Below are 18,339 nucleotides of genomic sequence, written 5' to 3'. Positions count from 1 at the left end.
ATCATTTTAAAGCTTATAATCCAGAGATTGTGAATCTGACCATAACTCATAAGATTTTAAAACTTCCTCTCATTTTGTGGGAACAGATCTCATTTGGACCTAACAAGCCTAAATTACAATAATTGGGCGAGAACATACTTTTTGACAAAAAACAAATAAACAAAAAAATAAAACAAGGTCTTTGGATGGAGAGACAAAACCAACACACCGAAGCTTGAATTATTAAATTGCTAGTTCTAAATTGCTTCAAATGGCTTTGTCCTTTAAAAAAGTTGACAGCGACAACGTTGGGTGTTTTACCATTGCAGAACCATCCATTGTGGAAATCAAAAACTCCCTAATGCCTCTAAGTTCCAACTGGTGAATATACATTAATTTTACCTCCACAACGGTACATCATACATTGCATCATTATTGCACATAATTACCATACAAAATTATTCAGTATAAAAATGATATATTTATAAAATACTGATTCAATGTTATCAATATATTCAATAAAACTGTATTTTTCGTCGTTGTAAATGTCTCTCCAGAATTGAATGGACAAATTAATGTGTGACCCCAGAAAAGTGCAACTGTCTCACAACATTTTTATGTCAAATATTTTTATATAAATGGAATCTATATGGATGGCCATGGGTGCAAAATCTTCTTAAGTTCAGCTTCTTCTTATCCAAGATGCCCAAGATACGATTATGCTATTCCACTTGGAATCCATTATACACACGGGATGTAAATTTCATATGGGGTCAGCCATTCAGGTAATCCCTTTGGAATTCACACTCCCTGTGGAAAGATCATGTCTTCCATAGGGGTATGGATATCACCAGGTATACCCCATTGTATCCTATCCTGTGTGAATTGCATCTTAGTTGTCTTAGAGCTTCACTTGATGTCAGAATATTATACACATCCAATCATCTTACACATGAAATTCTACCTCACCCAATTTTTTTTCAATGAAATACAGTTCAATTTGCATACTGTACATTACTAAAATGCAAATTAAAGATGTCTACAAATTCTTAGGTATGCAAAATCTAAGCTGTCTGGAATTACTAGTAATTGGATGGTGATGGTAACACATATGTGACACGATCTGGTCCATGGGGGCCAAAGGAGGCATTTTTGAAAATTGAGTTAGTGTAATTATTACATTACACATACAATAGGCTATCATTTACTGAAAAGACCAAAGGTCTAGTATACTTGGTTCAAAAGTTTTGAAGTTTTTTTATGTCTATTTTCTTATGTATTTTATTGTTTTTTACTCCATAGTTTTTGCCGCCTTTGGCCCCATGGACCAGATCGTGTCACATATGATGATTGGTTGTGTGCGATTTCTGACAGTGTGGTTCACTGATTTTATGATATTTTAAGACATCTAAGGTGTGATCTATGACTGGAACTTTAACCATGACAGAACTGCCGGAGCTAGTAGCATTTACCCCCAGCAGTTTGTCTCACTGCAACAAATATAATCAAGATTCCTGTTATGAATAAAAAAATATGTTCATGTTAAAAACAATATTGGAATGCAAAATACATGAGTTCTTTCAGCCAGATTGAGTATAGGTCAACACATACATTTCATTTTGTCCATTCAATTCATAGAGACAACACACCATTAAGACACTATAAATTTGATGAGCTCATTCCTATCCATGCTTTGATCAACTGGTGAGCAATAGCCTTCCATGGTGGGAAGAACAATGGATTGGATTCTCCCTTCACTCTACCTTGAAGAGACTTAGCAACCTGTTGTTTTGGAAACCATCTTGCATCTTCTAGCTCCTCCTTGTCTATGGTGATGTCTGTGGTGAGTGCATGAGCTATACAGCCAATCATTAGCTGTGATGGCATTGGCCAGGGTTGGGAAGAGTGGTATTCCACTTTGCCTACACGGATACCACTTTCTTCATGGACCTCCCTACGGACAGCATCTTCAATGGTTTCTCCTGCAGATGGAAGAAAATAAGATATATATATATCAAGGTAAATGGAAATGGTCTATAACCCTTACTGGCAGGTGTAAAAAGGCAAATGGGCTTTTCCAGCTGAAATCCATAGATTTCAAATGGAGTCACCCATTCAGGTAACCTCATTTGAAATTCACACTCCCAGTGTGGAAGATTAAAGTCATGTCTTCTACAGAGGGTGTATGGATTTCAACTGGAATAACACAATGTGATAAAGCATAAAGATAAAGAACTGCTGAAAAGCAAAGTTGGTACACCTGACACAACTGAAAGTGTTAGCCACAATCTTATGATTACACCTCAAAACCTGAACTTGTGCCTCTGCTTTTATCTACTGTTCAAAGAAATATAGCAGTGGATAAAAGAGACAATGGCTGCAACAAGCAAACGAAAGTAGTATGTGACTTTATGACCTCAGGCAAACTGACACATAATAAATTGAGAGAGGAAAAAAATTGGGACTCGGCTGGGACTGGACCCAAGGCTTCACGATTACTGGTCGAGAGTAAACTACTGTGCTACAAGAGGTGTGTCTCGTATTGTTTTACACACTACTACAGACAAGTATATAGGCCACCTCATTTCTTTATTTTGAAATATTATTTGAAATAGAACAAACAAAAAAGCCATGAGTATACATAATTAGGCCAATTCTCTGGCAAGACTTTAAATATTTTTGTAAAGCCATTTTATTTGTAGTTTTCAGTTTCATGCAGTCTCTGATTTTTCCAAAACTTTTCAATGCAATGGACATGTACCTGGTTCCATGAAGCCAGCAAGACAGGAATACATGCCACGTGGAAACTGCTTCTTTCTGCCTAAAAGACACTTGGTACCATCTGGCGAGATGACTATCATGATGGCTGCAGGGTCTGTCCTTGGGTAGCTAGTGTTGTGAATACCACGGTTGCTATGGCAGTCTATAAGAAACAAACAATGACAACTGTAGTATTATTCAAGACTTTGCATAGACCCAAGTTAGAAAGTGTAAGATACTGGAGTAAAGTTTGTTTACACCCAAATCAGATATCTTAGATGACTGCTATATGCCATTGTGCCATGGTCATGATGTGACGTGAGGGACGAAAGTGTGAAGGGTTATTTAAATCATCAGAAATGTATATCGGATAAATGATTTTTACCTTGTTTTTCACATTTGCGTTTGTAGCCTGCCTCATGTACTGTCATAGAGCTGCCACAGGTTGGACAATACTTGCATCTATCATGCCATTCCAACATTGACCTATACAAGTATGAGAAATGACAAATTATATTCAAACTTTATTTGCTTAACTGCTCCAAGAATTGATAATGAGTAGTAAGTAGGTTTGATAATAACTCACACTTTCCCATGTGTAACAGGCAATTGACCTATCTGTGCCATATGATAGGCCTACACATCTTAGGTATGATTCAAAATTCCACTATAGCCCATCTTGTTTCTAGTTGAGAGTAATGCCATGTTGGATTTTGTAGTGGCAGATTCTGGTTTATCCTTAGTGTAAGAGAGCACAAAATACTTATAGGATTAGAGTTAGGGTTAGGATTAGGATTAAGATTTAGGGTAAGGGTTAGGGTTAGGACTAGAGTTAGAGTTAGGATTTGTTTGGTATTCTCTTACACAAAGGATACACCCAGATTCTAATCACACATGCTAATCTAATCCCACAAGGGGATATACACACACACACACAAAGAAGGGCAATGCAACCATGTAAAGTCACTGATTCAAATATGTCACTGCAAAATCCAACATGGTGTTACTCTCAACTTAAGACGAAAGACACTATTGGTTGTATGGAATTGGTTGTCCTTTCATTCCTGGAAAAGTTAAATACCACAGGTATTATAAACCTCAGTCTACCATCATATGATTCAAATAGTATTACTCCAAAGTTTCAACAGAGAGCTAAATGCATCAATTACTTATTCACCTTGCTTGAGCAACTACTCCAGCTTCCTGGTCCTGAAATGCCATCATTGCCAAAGGATTCTTTAGAGACATCAACTGAACATCTGGGTTTATCTTCTGCGCCTGCTCCTCTTCCAAATTACTCACATCTAGTGCAAACCAAGCTGACTGTTCTTCTTGATTAGAATCTCCACTAGGGTTGACATTGGAAGAGACACAACCTAATCCCAATAAGACAGAGATTGGAGGGTTCGACAGACTATCCAAAAAGGAAGACACTTGTGAATAGCTAAATGGGCACAGGTGACATCTACCATCTTCATCATACTTTACGTATGGACTGGATTGAGAAAACAGCAAGAACTTAGTCTTTGGATCTTTAGTGATTGCAGCCAGCCACTCCTTGTCTGTTCTTTTGTTGGCACTTCGATCAAGAGGGTTGTGGCCAAAGTAGTTGGTGGTTTGGTGCTGGTGGTCAGGCTCTTTGCTATGATTGATAAGAAGATGGATGATAGCTGATTGGTTCCAGAAATCTGCAATCTCCAGAGCTGTTTGTCCAGATTTATTCACCAGAGATATATTACATCTGCAAAATTAATATCAAAAGTATTTATGTTAAGAGTCAAAGTTTTCTGATCCTTTCAAACCGTATATTCTCTAATAGACGCTCCTCTCTAATGCCTGCTCCATTTTTTTCAACCAAACTGTTCTATAGATGTTGTCAGAATACCATACAGTACCCATATTTTTGAAAATGCATTCGCCGATTTCACTTTATCCATGTGTGTGGCCATTGTTACCTACAGTGTTTACAGCACAAACTACTACAGACTAACCACAGACAAAGTCTCAGCATCACTCGGGGGTACCCAATAATGAGGGATCGATTCCATGAAATATGACAGATAAAACTGCTACGCACATACGGCTTATTTTTGCGGTCATTTGCATAAATGCGTAGACATGCGACGCTCTGTCACATATATGCAAACCATGCAATGCTGGCATAATTGTTAGACAGTAGACATGCATGATCAAACGATCGGCCCTCATATATATATGAGAATTCAGAGTATATAAGCACAGGGACTTTGACTGTTGATGGATAGTCTGTAGTACATGGTAGTCTGTGGTTTACAGTATTTAGAAATTCCTTTTTGTTTGTGGAGCACCGTACCACAGTTCTGCCAGATGGTACTAGTGATGTTTTTAAAAGACCTCTAATTAATGCCCCCTTTTAAAAATGTTACACATTTATTAGAAAATGTTACACATTTATTATTAAAAGACCTCTATTAATGCCCCCTTTTAAAAATGTTACACATTTATTAGAAAATATAATTATTAGAAAAAATAGACAGATCTTATTTTTGGAAATTGTCTAAATTTGAATAGATTTTTATATAAGAATTCAAATTTAGAATTTTAATGATAGAAAACCTATTAGGTCCAGCGATATAAAAATACTTTTCTTTCATAATATCTTTTAAACATGATCACTATTTTCATATTTAAACAAATTAAAACTTTATATAAATTAATTCATTGAACACATTACACTGCCTTGATGACATTTACCCCTTTTCAAGCAAAAGTCTGACAATCTTTTCATGTCCATTGCGAGATGCAAACATTAATGACGTCCACCCTTGAGCATCGGCTACATTAACATTAGCTAGTCCAGCTAGCAAGCGAGTCACTCTAGCTACGTCTCCACTACTAGCACTCTTCAGTAGTTCATCTGAGAGCCGTTTGGTGATGTCAGGGGAACCTGGGATGTCCGACTCCATTGTACTTAAAGATGATCTAGAGTAAAAAATATATAGCATAAGAAAGGTGAGGTGAAAGTTACTGGTATATGGATAAATACAATGCTATTAAATTGCATCAAAAATTTGTTAAGTCCTATGTATCATGACGTTGGTTCTGTTTTTATTTAATTTATGATTACAGTTTAAGCTGATATATACATTGATTGATGCACCACTGTCCACTGTTTAACTGTTTTGTAAGTCATTCCTTTTTCCTCATTTTCAAAGATACAGTATGTAAAGTCCATTTCCTCTAACTGTGAAGGTTGCTTTGAGCTGATAATTCCTAATGTTGTTAAAAACCAAACCACATTACTACACTCCTAAATTGGTATACCACAAGCAGCATAATATTTTAGCATTTTGCAAATCTGTGAATGTACTCGGATTCACATTCTAAGCAATGAAACACACCATTTCCGAAAATATTTAAATTGTATACAGTCTTACAGTCTACTATTATACCATGACTTATATCAAATATGACTTCTTAAGTAACCTTATGGAACTTGTGGTCAGTGAAATAAATGAGGCAAACCATTAACCTACATGTAGTAAACACATCTAGTCAAAACCTTCACTCTAGAGGGAATGGACTTCATGGAGGTTTGTTTTGCAATCAGGGTACATTTGCGCTGTGCACCACATTGTCACTTCTTTCAAATTTATATTAGATTTACTTACATGTATGATTAAAATTGCCATACCTAATTATTGGCCCTATTAGTTCCACTTACAGTGTTTGAAATGCTTAGCAAATGATGAAAATAAACATTTCTGTATAACTTTGGGACAAAATAGCTGTCTCATTTGACCTTTGATAGTATGACATGAATACAAATTATATCAATTTTCATATTAAAAACACAAAACATCATGCAATTTTTTAGGTCAACCATGAATGATCCTAGCATTTAGGTCTAGGTCCAGGGACACTACAAAACCGAAATAATAATACCTGCCCGAAAAATGTACCAAGGTACCCGGGCACAAAATTACCCGAAAATCACACCCCTAGAACAGGGGCAAAACCCCGGCGAAGGCCCAGGGGGCGGAGCCCCCTGAAGCAACAGTTACGTGCCCGGAACCACCGCTAGGTGGCAGCACACGATGAAAGCTTTGATGGAACACCTAATTACTTTCATATGGAAAAACCAGGTAATGCTCTGAGATGCCCGAGATATCTATGATGTAGCCACAATTTTGACATTGTAGCGCATGGAATGCCTTAGAATGGTTTCAAAAGGGCTGGAAACGCTGATACGAAACAGCAATATAGATCTGGGCCAAAAAAGTGCATTTGATCGACAGATCTAATAGACCTGTGATGTCTGCGTGACGTCACGGGTCTATACATGTACAGGTAGCCGGGTATAGCCTAGTTCCAGTAACTGTAACCATACTCTCTATGGTTACAGTGCTCTCTATTAATATCTGTTCCACAAATAAGAAAGAAAGGCGTTGATACAGTGAAATAGCTGGAAGACTACAAGTCCTGTGTAAACTTGAACGTCTCAGGACCCTTAAATAACATACGTAAATTCATAAATGCCCCTTACGAAAAAATTAGGTAAACCAGGTGAAAAATAAGCGCCCACCCAAAATGACTTTGTTAAGCGCTGCGCTTATTGGAACGAATATGGTATATCTTCTCAGACCTGATATGATATATTGATGTCCCAATATATTGGAGAATATCAGTCGGTAAACACTGGATCACAACGATCAGAAGGACATCATGCAGGGCTGTCAACTTTTTGGAATTGCTTGGTGTGAGACAGAGGCGTACCGGGATTTACCGTCTAAAATGTTCATTTTGACCCATGATTATTTGAGCCACGGCGCTCGAGAATCTGAAAAGAGGGGGAGGGAAGTAGGAGGAGGGACAACAAATTATTTTCACGATGCATGAGATTACTCATTTTCCAGCTTTTAGGGACTGTTCACAAACACTTGTTAGGGGGGCCTGATGCAAAAGGGGGAGCCCTGAAAAATTTTGATCCTCCTAGGCTAAGGGGTAGTACGAGGAACCCATACCGTAGTAGCTCTGCACAACGGTATGGGATGAAGTGTATACAAAAAGCTAGTGCAACGTTGCACTAAAAAATACAAGGCTCCTGTAGCTTAAATAGTTGCATGTTTGTCATAATATTAATTACACAGCTTCTTGTACTTCTTGTCTAAACTCTTATGCTTGTAATTGTAATTAATACCCCATTATTTATCCAGAATAAATAAAAATTCATTAAAGGGGCATTTCGTGATCCACAGCCTCATCCCCCCACTTTTCCCAAAAAAAGTTGAGATTTTTACACCCGGATACCTCTGGCTACATAATGTTTATGTACCAAATATTTCTTGCAGATTAATTCGTTTACATGTAGCAAAAATATCGCCAAATTTGAATTTCGTTCTGGTGCACCAGAACGAAATTACAACACATTGTCTATGGAGCAGTGTAATACACATAATCATGCATAACTCGCAAACGAAAAATCGGAATCAACTGAAATTTTGGAAATAAGCTTTTTTCGTGGATATCTAATGTCATAAAAAGAGGATGCTAGGATCACAAAATCCTCCTTTAACACATGATCCACATCGGCGCACCAAAACTGAGATGGCACTTCAGTGCAAACTTAGATAGGGCAGCACCAATACGAAAATGTCATACCGATAAATGATGTGTCTGTTTTGCCCGTAATTTAAGTTTGTGTTGCAAACTAGGCTAAAATGACCACAAATTATCCTGGGAAAATTGAGTTTATATGCTTTTCTATGGGGTTGACCGATAATTTTCATGTCAAAAAGGGGGGGGGGGCGCGATGACATTTTTTGCATCAGCCCCCCTTACAAGTGTTTGTGAACGGTGCCTTAGCGTGAGATTTTACTACCTGTAATGTAGTGCCATACTATTACGCTGACTTTCGTGATTCGGCGAGGAGGATTTATTTCGACCTCCTGGTTTGTTTACAAACAGAGAGGTAGACAAAAACCGTTCCGCTTGTCCAAACACTCAAGTATCAGAAGGATGGTCCACAATAGCGTGATTCACGTAACCTGAATAGGGATTAAAAAGCTGTCACGTAGAACCATGTGCTTCTATTGTCCAATTTGCCATTAAGATTTCATATGGAAACAGTTCAGACCCAGTACACGATCATGTCAGAAATTAATATTTTGTTCTGGGTCTGATTATTCGGACTACCTGTAATGTATGACCTAGGCGTGAGAAAGTGACCCATGCGTGATGAGACTCACGCCCAATGCGTGAGAGTTGACAGCCCTGCATCATGGTTATTGTTATATAGACATGTTAGCATTTTAGGTTTAGGGCTTTAGGGAGCCGGGAGTAAAGGGACGTCTTTCTGCTCGCTGCGATCCAACGGCAACGCTTACCATGGGCAACCTTGGACTCGAAAGTAGTTAACAAAACCTGTCAAAGTACTCATGTACGTACTCTTTGTTGATAAAGTTTCACTTTGTCTTTGTCAAATCATCAAAGACTAATCAGGTCATGCAGGTGAGGCGATATTAGATACAGACTTTAAGGTACATATTTCGAGGTGCATAACAGACACCAAATTTGTGTCATAACAAACACCAAATTGGTGTCGATGACCTGACATGCATGCATTCTTTTGTGATGGTCTTTCAATTTGTACCGAGTGTCCTTGGCAGACTTGACTATGCTTCAGTGGTCATGAAAGGATTCAATAGATAACCTCTGCCCCACTAATCCCCAGCTATTGTCTGAAATTGCACCTCGGAAGATATATTATAACAACTCAGTCCCTCAAATGATAGTCATATAACGACCAAAAGATAAATGACTGACTATCATTGAGGACTGAGTTCCGCAGTCTAAGGCGATATTACATTTAATAATATAATCTATAAAAAATATGCCTATTTATTTAATAAATAGGCTATATCGTCTCAGATTGACAGTCTATTCATAATCACATTACATGATTTCCATTAGTATTAATATGTGCGTTGATACACTTACACTGGCGTTGATTCACAATGTTCACAATGCTTTAATACGCCCACCAAAAACATACCATGGGCGCCGCCATATTTAGTCTCATTCGATACTTTTAAGCAATATATCAAGTTACATTGCATATCAATCATATATTTTCATTCAAATATTTGTTATAATTTATGAGATAATTACAATTAAATATTATCTTACATGTAAAGAAATATGAGTGTTCAAAAAATCATTTGTAATGTATAATATATAAAGTTGTTTGACAGAGTCTGTAATTGACATGACCCCGTGCTAATTTTGACCAATCAGAAACTGCTTATGTGGCCAAGTGATGACCTTTTAACCTGTCCATTTTCATGTGTACATAGCAGTAGACGTAGCATTTACTGAAGCTTAAATTTGATTAGTTTTAACGACCTAAATAGCGACATGGGTAAGTAAAGAGACTAACTTTTAAGTGTGCATTTATGGTTGTAATTTTAGATCTGTGTTGGATTTTAGACTAGCTATGACTGATTGACTGTCAATGTTAAAATTAAAAATTATTATCTCATCATTCATTCTTGATCCATTCATGCTCATCATTTGCAACTTCCAATTGAATGAATGCAGCTTTCAACAGCTGTGATCGTACTTTGCGTATACATTTCAAACTACAAAGAACGCACAACCTAAGTTGAAATACATTCGCGTTACCCCGGCCGGCGCGCGCGCGTTTACGCGTATACCTAGACTGCGGAACTCTCAGTCCTCAATGATAGTCAGTCATTTATCTTTTGGTCGTTATATGACTATCATTTGAGGGACTGAGTTGTTATAATATATCTTCCGAGGTGCAATTTCAGACAATAGCTGGGGATTAGTGGGGCAGAGGTTATCTATTGAATCCTTTCATGACCACTGAAGCATAGTCAAGTCTGCCAAGGACACTCGCACAAATTGAAAGACCATCACAAAGAATGCATGCATGTCAGGTCATCGACACCAATTTGGTGTTTGTTATGACACAAATTTGGTGTCTGTTATGCACCTCGAAATATGTACCTTAAAGTCTGTATCTAGCGTATACCCACCATGCCAGATGGATTGCCATCGAAGATCCTGAAATTATGTGCCGAAGAGTTGGCACCAGCACTCACAAGTATATTTAACAAAAGCATGCATACTGGAGAGCTACCAAAAGATTGGTTGACGGCCAACATCTCACCCATCCACAAAAAAGGGGGCAGGACGTTTGCATCGAACTACAGACCTGTCTCATTAACGCCAATATGTTGTAAGTTGTTTGAACATATACTACACAGCAACATAATGCGCCACCTTGACAAACATAATATTCTTACAAACAGACAACACGGGTTCAGGTCCATGCACTCATGTGAAACCCAATTGTTGCTCACCGTTCATGACTTGGCCAAATCACTGGACTGTCGGACGCCTTTGGATATGATCATCATGGATTTTTCAAAGGTGTTCGACACTGTCCCTCACAAACGCCTTCTCCATAAGTTAAAAACTTGTGGTATTACAGGTAGTGCACACACATGGATAAAGAACTTTCTAACCAAACGTACTCAGAGGGTTGTTGTCAATGGAGAACATTCCAAGTGGGTCCACGTCAAATCGGGAGTGCCCCAAGGCACCGTTTTGGGACCCCTCTTGTTTTTGATCTATCTGAATGATCTCCCTGACAACATCTCCTCTGAAATCAGATTGTTTGCCGATGATTGCGTGTTATATCGGCCAATTAAAAACAACAATGATATCTCAGAATTACAGTCTGATCTTGATGCATTATCCACATGGCAACACTCATGGCAAATGCATTTTAACCCTGATAAGTGCTTTGTGCTTAAAATATCACACGCCAAGACACAATCTACTCATCAGTATAGACTTGGTCAATCAATCCTTAAAGAACTTAAATCCCACTCATATCTGGGTGTCAATATCTCTCATGACTTGAAATGGGGTACCCACATAAATTCTGCCATTTCCAAAGCTAATAGAGTGTTAGGTGTTATCCGCAGGAATTTCCACTCCTGCCCCACTGATTTGAAATCTACTGCTTACAAAAGTCTTGTTAGACCGCACCTAGAGTACGCAGGAACGGTTTGGGATCCGTACACCGGTGATCTATGCAATAAACTTGAAGCTGTCCAACGACGGGCAGCGAGATTCGTATGCAGAGATTATTCACCATACAGTAGCGTAACCAAGATGCTTACCAAACTAGAATGGGATAGTTTACAACTACGCAGGCAAGCATCTAGGCTAACCATGATGCACAAGATCGTGAATGATCGCGTGGCCATACCGGCGTCGAAGTTCTTGCTGCCAGTCCAACGCCCTTCTCGTCTCCAACACAGTAAAGCCTTTGTAAGACCACACGCTAAGAAAGACTGCTTCAATAAATCATTCTTCCCACGCACCATTGCAGAATGGAACTACATCCCAGAACATTTGATTAACATAGCCACAACGGACAATTTCAAGCAGCAAGTAACAGCACACTTAAGAGAAACACCACCAAAGACTACTAGAAAGCTCCTCTGTACGCCCTCACTACCCTCTGCGGGTGACCTCATCAGGAGGAGTTGCAGAGTAACCAGTCAAAGTCAAAGTCAAAGCCAGCAGCAGGCTTCCTGTTCAAATGCTGTTAGTGTGTGTCCAGACGCGTATTTTACAACTTTGGATGCAAGTTCACGGCTAATGAAGTATTTTGCGTCCATGTCACACAATCAAACTTCTTACCAAGTTAAAATTATGCAAATTTCCTAGCACTGCCCCACGCACCCACTGCATGCCATGGCATCATGATGATCATGTGCACAGAACTGACGAATCGTGTGCATGGATCGGCGAAATTTTTGTAAAATTTGGTAAAAAACAGCTCGTGCATATTGTTCGTCTCCGTTGTTGAAAAACTGGATCCTCCGCCCGGTACCCCAGGTCAACATAAAAAGTGGTAACCATGTGTGTTCTTCCTTTTTCAAAACCCCCTTTTCACTGATTTTCATTGATTTTACCCCCTTTTTTTTGCCAAATCACTGACAAAATCAGGGTAAAAAATACCCCTTTTTCAAGGTTTTCAATGAGAAGATTTCCAGACACCCCTTTTCAATGACTCCAAATATTTTAATATATTAAGTACAAAATGTGCAAGTATGAACATTACTTTGTGTCTGTTGTACTCCCAGCTGCCTTCTGACGGTCTCGCTGTGACGATTGAGGGCGGAATCAATGAAATGCCAGAGGATGGAGGCTGAAGACTCGGGCTGAAGACATCGATCGAACGAACCTGTGAAATACCCTTTTTTAAAAATTTCATGGAGACAATGCTCAGAATACCCCCTTTTTTTCAGCGATTTCATGGTCCGCGATTTCAGTCAACAAAATACACCTTTTCCGCGAAATTTAGAACACACATGGTTACCACTTTTTATGTTGACCTGGGGTACCGGGATCCTCCGCAGTAAAATCCATCATGACCACTTGAAATAAGCTTCCAGCCCAAGTCAGAAAAAATATTCCATGTCCAACAAAAAAATTATAACCAAAATTACAGATAAATGAAATTTGAGTATCTTCAATCATCGAAATGTTTGCTCGTTTGACACCAGAAAAAAGTCCATTTTCAAATGGCAATAATTTCCGAACGGAACCATTGATTTTCATTCTCTGTTTTCGCCATAGCCGAGCAGCCATCTTGAATTTCACAAAATCAATGAATATGCATAATGTCTGAGCCCAGTACTTGAGGTCAAAAATTCATTCATAAAATCATGTCGGGTCAATTGCAACGATTCTGATCTGCTGAATAAGACCACATGTTTGTGACGTGTTGGGTTCATGAATATTTACTGAGCAACACGCTCCTGCCTGACACGGTAAAAAAAGATAACAGGGATCACCAAAAATGAATATTTAATGAGCAACGCGCTCCTGCCTGACACGGTAAAAAAGATAACGGGATCATCAAAAGTCCGATGCTATGCACTTTGCATGCTTAGTGGTGCCTGGCGTGCTAACTGGCTCCTTTAATTCTAACTTTACAGTGTGAATGGGGTAGTTCAATGCGTGTGTCACATGCATGTGGAAGCAGACAAAACTTCGAAATTTAATCATATTGATGATAAAAATAAGACATTTTTATTCTTTTATATTTTTAAGATAATAAAAGCCCAAAATTTTGACCCACCTGCTAAGAATTGAAGTAAATGCTGCAATATTTGTAAATGCAACGTCAGGGAATCGTGCACTTTTTGCATCCTTTCCGTAATGATTGCTGTTTGATTGGGAAGTCCCAATTGATGCAATTGACACTGTTTACAAAGCATGTTGGACTGACGATGTGCGGTTAATGTTTAAATTAAATTATTTTTCACAACCTGACAATATTCAGTTTTTAATGTTTTAAGTTTATTTTCTCATAATCTATGTTTCCTTTATTAGTATTATTGTTACGATGATTAAAGGCAATTTTAAATGATAACTTTATTTGTGGCAGTGCATGACTGCATGTTTTAGCTTTATAGCATTCAACAACACGTTAATTTAAAGAAACACGGAAGTAAAAGTACGAAAATTTGCTAAAGATTGACAGACTTTGCGCATGTTTTTGCAGCTGTTTCTGACCATGTTTCTGACCAAAACTGGACCAGAAATGAGAAAAATTATCATAGCGACTGGAGATGGAATATCACGGCTAAAATGCACTTTCATTTTATTTTATCAACATTTGCACAGTCCTGGAATGAAGTGCATATTAGATAATCAACATGGGAAAAAGCCACGCTACCTTTACCAATCCCTTTAGGTATTTTTGTCTATGATACTATATTACTAACTATAGTGCAGTGAAATTTAAATTATTAATTTATTTTTTGTTTTGGTTTCAGCTGTTTCCAGTACCATATCACTGTTACTGTCAGCGACCTTAGCTGTAGTGACTTTTGCTGGAATGCAGATGTTCCATACTCAGCTTGCCTCAACGGAATGGATGACCATCTTAGGTGGTTTCATTGGGTCGCTACTCTTCATCTTCATCCTCACTGTATCCTTTTGTGTGACAGGTGTCAATAATACATTTCCTTTGCAGGAAATCAACTGAAAGTTCAGCTGTAATTTGTTGCTTATAACTTAAATCAAGAATTAATTACAAATTTAAATTTCTGAATTATGCCAATGTGGTAGAAAAAATGAAATACATAAAAACTAGCTAGGCTTTAAGGCAGGTCAGAGGGGAGGATACCATTTTTGCACTCAAATGTTGAGACAAATAAAGCTGACACACAAGAGGAATGGTATGGGCTCTTTAAAGTAGATCTCAAGACATAAAGGGTGTCATATCCACTCCATGTGCATGAGTTTTCTCGGGAGGGTGAAAACGACCTAAAACATTTTTGTTTTGATTGTAGCTTTAATTAAAGAACTGCATGACATATGGAAATGGGATTGACTTCCTTGCCTCATAAAATCAATGTATTAATATTATTAAGGAGTACACTCCAATTTTGGCTAAATGGCTAAAACTGGAAAAAAATATGGCTTCTGCCATCCCACTTGTCTTGAGTCAAATTTATTTAAAGTCAACTGGTCTGAGTATAAAGTCTGGCAAATAATAAGACACATATATTTCAAATTTTTGAACTTGACCAATGGCATTCATTTCAACTGACGAATGTTTATTTTCCTTTCTTTTTTCTTGTCCTATCATTCCAAATTCTCTTGTTGTCTATGTTCAGATGATACACCCCCACCATGAAAATCGCATTTATACATTTTGATAGTTATGTTACAAGTTCCTTGACCGTAATCAAACAGGCAATGGGTAACTTTTTAGCAGTGATTTTTGGAAAAAGTTATCAAATGAAGATTTTACCTGAAGGTAAGTAATGAGCAACTTCAAAATTATCAGAAGCAATGTTACAAAATGTATCTTAAAAAGATGTATAGCTAATCAAAAACTATTGTTTGTCTCAGAGCTCCTGCAGGCATTGTTGAAATGGCCCATATTAAAAACCAGCAAGTCCAGCATAAATGCATTAAATTTTCAAGATCAAAAGAGCTGAGAGACAAACAATTCATTTTAGTTTGACATGAGATTGATATGGATAATTTGGTTAGCTGCAGGATGATATCAAACTTGTGTTCATAAAGTGGACTCATGCAGAAAATTGGTTAACCTGAAATCTGATTTTAAAAGCCATTTACTCGAATTTAACAATTTTATCTTTGTGTTTTTCTACAGTTGGATTATGTCTTGGAGCTGCCCTCTTTGCCTCTGGTTTAGTGCATAGAGTATGCATTACAACTTGGTAAGTATCACAGAGTCAGTGTAAATATTGCAACATTCTCCATTAAATAACTGAAATAATTAAATTGAATAATTCAAATGTGCATTGATGTACACAAATTTGGAAACCAATGCACAAATGCAATTGTTTAACAAGTCAAGTCAAGATGGCTCATAACAATAATTTTCAACACCAGTTAAGAGACACTTGGAGATCGGTGGCCATGGACCACACTGTTTATTTGCATGTTTAAATTACATATCCATAATAGTTTCCCACCCCTGCAGTGAATATTCAGCTGGAAACAATGTATTTGTGTTAAAATATCTTAGAACCTCTGTGTGCAAGGCAGCCAAATTCAAAAACCATGCTTAACATACATATTACATGTCTATAATAAATGCCGGGGTGTGCAATTTCATCGAATGGGGGGGGGGGGGCATTTGGAAGCAAATTTTCAATGCAAATTGATTCTGAGGTGACCTTCAAGAGCAGGCGGTGTAAACTTATATTTATGCAGAATATGTGTAAAGTCCTAGTGCATGCATGATGGGATATTATCTGAGTTTGAGATTTCTTGCTATGTGGTAGGTATATTGCTACAACTTTACCACAGACATTCCTGATTTTCTTAAAGTTGACCTGGTCAACGTTTATTCCTCTTTAAATATGATTTTAACTTTATATTAATTTCTTTTTCTACTTTTCAGCTTTCTGTTCTCCTTAGTCGCTATGTACTACATCAACAAAATTTCCGGAGCCAAATACGCCCCTCCACCACAGGTCATGAGCACTGGCAAGAGGAAGAAGTAAATGCTGTGGAACCTAGCTGTGTACACTCATACTTAGCCTTATTAGTACTTGGGAATACTTGGGGAAGCATTGGGATGGTGTCGCTCCATTAAATGAAGGATTTTAGTGGGATTTGAAAGGGGTCTCTTATCAGAAAAAATGATAAACAAAACAAACTGAATACTCTGTAGTCAGACTTGAAATTTGCATTATATCTAGCTGGTAATAATGTTCTTGATTGGACCATAAAAATGTGTTGTGGTTTTGGGGGAGGGCCAAAATGAAACCAATATACTTAGCATGCTGACTATTGCTGAGTTGCATAATTATTTCTAAGTGATAAAACAAAAAAATATTTTAAAACTTTTTATAAAATCCAGGGGATGTTTCTGACTTCATATCCAGGGGACTTTTTAATTAATAAGTAAGCTACTGCTACTGGTTGGCAGATTTTGCATGGGAAAACCCAGAATTAAATTCACCTTATTTGGCTTTCATTTGCAATGGGCATGCAGCCAAGAGAATGATCATGAATGTAACCCTTTACCAGGCATTAATATTTGCACAAGACAAGTTTCCTTTGTAGATTATTTCTTTTCTGGATTTTCCATGTGTAGCATCAGTCACACATTTTCAATTACTACAGTTAACCTAATGACACTCCTTGATGATCAAGTGGTGTTTATCTAAAATTATGAAATTCAAAGGTATTTTTCTGTTCAAAAACAAAACACAGGGTAATAAATTAAAAATACATTCAAATCCTGGACTTTGTTGGCTATTTCAAATTTTACACAAATCAATGTTGCAAATGCACAAGTATGGGTGTTAGATTTGAGTTGGTTGATTCATAGTGGCTCCAATTTAGGTGAGGGGTGCTTAGGTCATGTTTGTGTATTTTGTACAGGACATGTACTTGATAACAGAAACTGGTATATTCTTTGCTGTAAGATATCCTTGAGTTTGACTAGTGTAAAGACTCCATTAAAGAATTAAGCAGCTTATGGAATAAAGCTGTATAATCCTTCAATAGAAGATTTTGGTGTTCTAAAGGTTAATTCCCTACAGTTTTGTATGAAGGATAAATGCAGAGAGTGAATATCAGATTGTGTTAGACAACTGAATGAAATAAGTATGGGAAAAAATGCCATATTTTCAGATTCCATTTTCTAAACAAGTTTTTCAACTTCTGTTCATTATGTCTTTTCTGTGATACTGGAAGGAAAGCTTGCGAGTAAATTGAGTATCCTATGCCTTGTAATATTTGTTTCTTGTTCAAGTTCAGAAGTGCACTGCAATGGACAATAAAAGGATTGACTACTGTCTTCCCATGTACTACACAACTTGATCTTGTTTAAAATTTGTGTTTGGAGTAAAATTATTGTGATATGTACGCTAGAAAACAGAATATGGACAAATCTGACCACTAACCTTTAAATAAGCCAGATTGGGTTGATAATTTAAATCAACCCAATCTGGCTTCAGTTTAAAGGTTGGTGGTCAGATTTGTCCATATTCTGTTTTCTAAAATGTCTGGAACTGA

The 18,339-nt window shown here is 37.5% G+C and overlaps 2 protein-coding genes across 2 annotated transcripts; one reads left to right on the top strand and one right to left on the bottom strand.

The window, feature by feature from the left end:
• Positions 1-1,282: 1,282 nt before the first annotated feature.
• On the bottom strand, positions 1,283-9,792 carry LOC140152906 (NAD-capped RNA hydrolase NUDT12-like). Its single transcript, XM_072175441.1, has 6 exons — positions 9,718-9,792; positions 5,473-5,700; positions 3,917-4,480; positions 3,125-3,225; positions 2,741-2,902; positions 1,283-1,961 (listed from the first exon to the last, which is right to left on the bottom strand). The coding sequence occupies exons 1-6, from the start codon at positions 9,768-9,770 to the stop codon at positions 1,639-1,641; spliced, it is 1,431 nt and encodes a 476-aa protein (XP_072031542.1). The 5' UTR covers positions 9,771-9,792; the 3' UTR covers positions 1,283-1,638.
• Positions 9,793-9,979: 187 nt separating this feature from the next.
• Positions 9,980-18,139, top strand: LOC140152905 (dolichyl-diphosphooligosaccharide--protein glycosyltransferase subunit KCP2-like). Its single transcript, XM_072175440.1, has 5 exons — positions 9,980-10,138; positions 14,607-14,761; positions 15,532-15,595; positions 15,959-16,025; positions 16,715-18,139. The coding sequence occupies exons 1-5, from the start codon at positions 10,135-10,137 to the stop codon at positions 16,815-16,817; spliced, it is 393 nt and encodes a 130-aa protein (XP_072031541.1). The 5' UTR covers positions 9,980-10,134; the 3' UTR covers positions 16,818-18,139.
• The last annotated feature ends 200 nt before the right edge of the window (positions 18,140-18,339 follow it).

Source organism: Amphiura filiformis, chromosome 5, assembly GCF_039555335.1.
Source record: "Amphiura filiformis chromosome 5, Afil_fr2py, whole genome shotgun sequence".
In the NCBI taxonomy this organism is placed as follows: domain Eukaryota; kingdom Metazoa; phylum Echinodermata; class Ophiuroidea; order Amphilepidida; family Amphiuridae; genus Amphiura; species Amphiura filiformis.
Note: the sequence above shows the minus strand (reverse complement) of the source record. Positions and strands in the feature narration are given on the sequence as shown.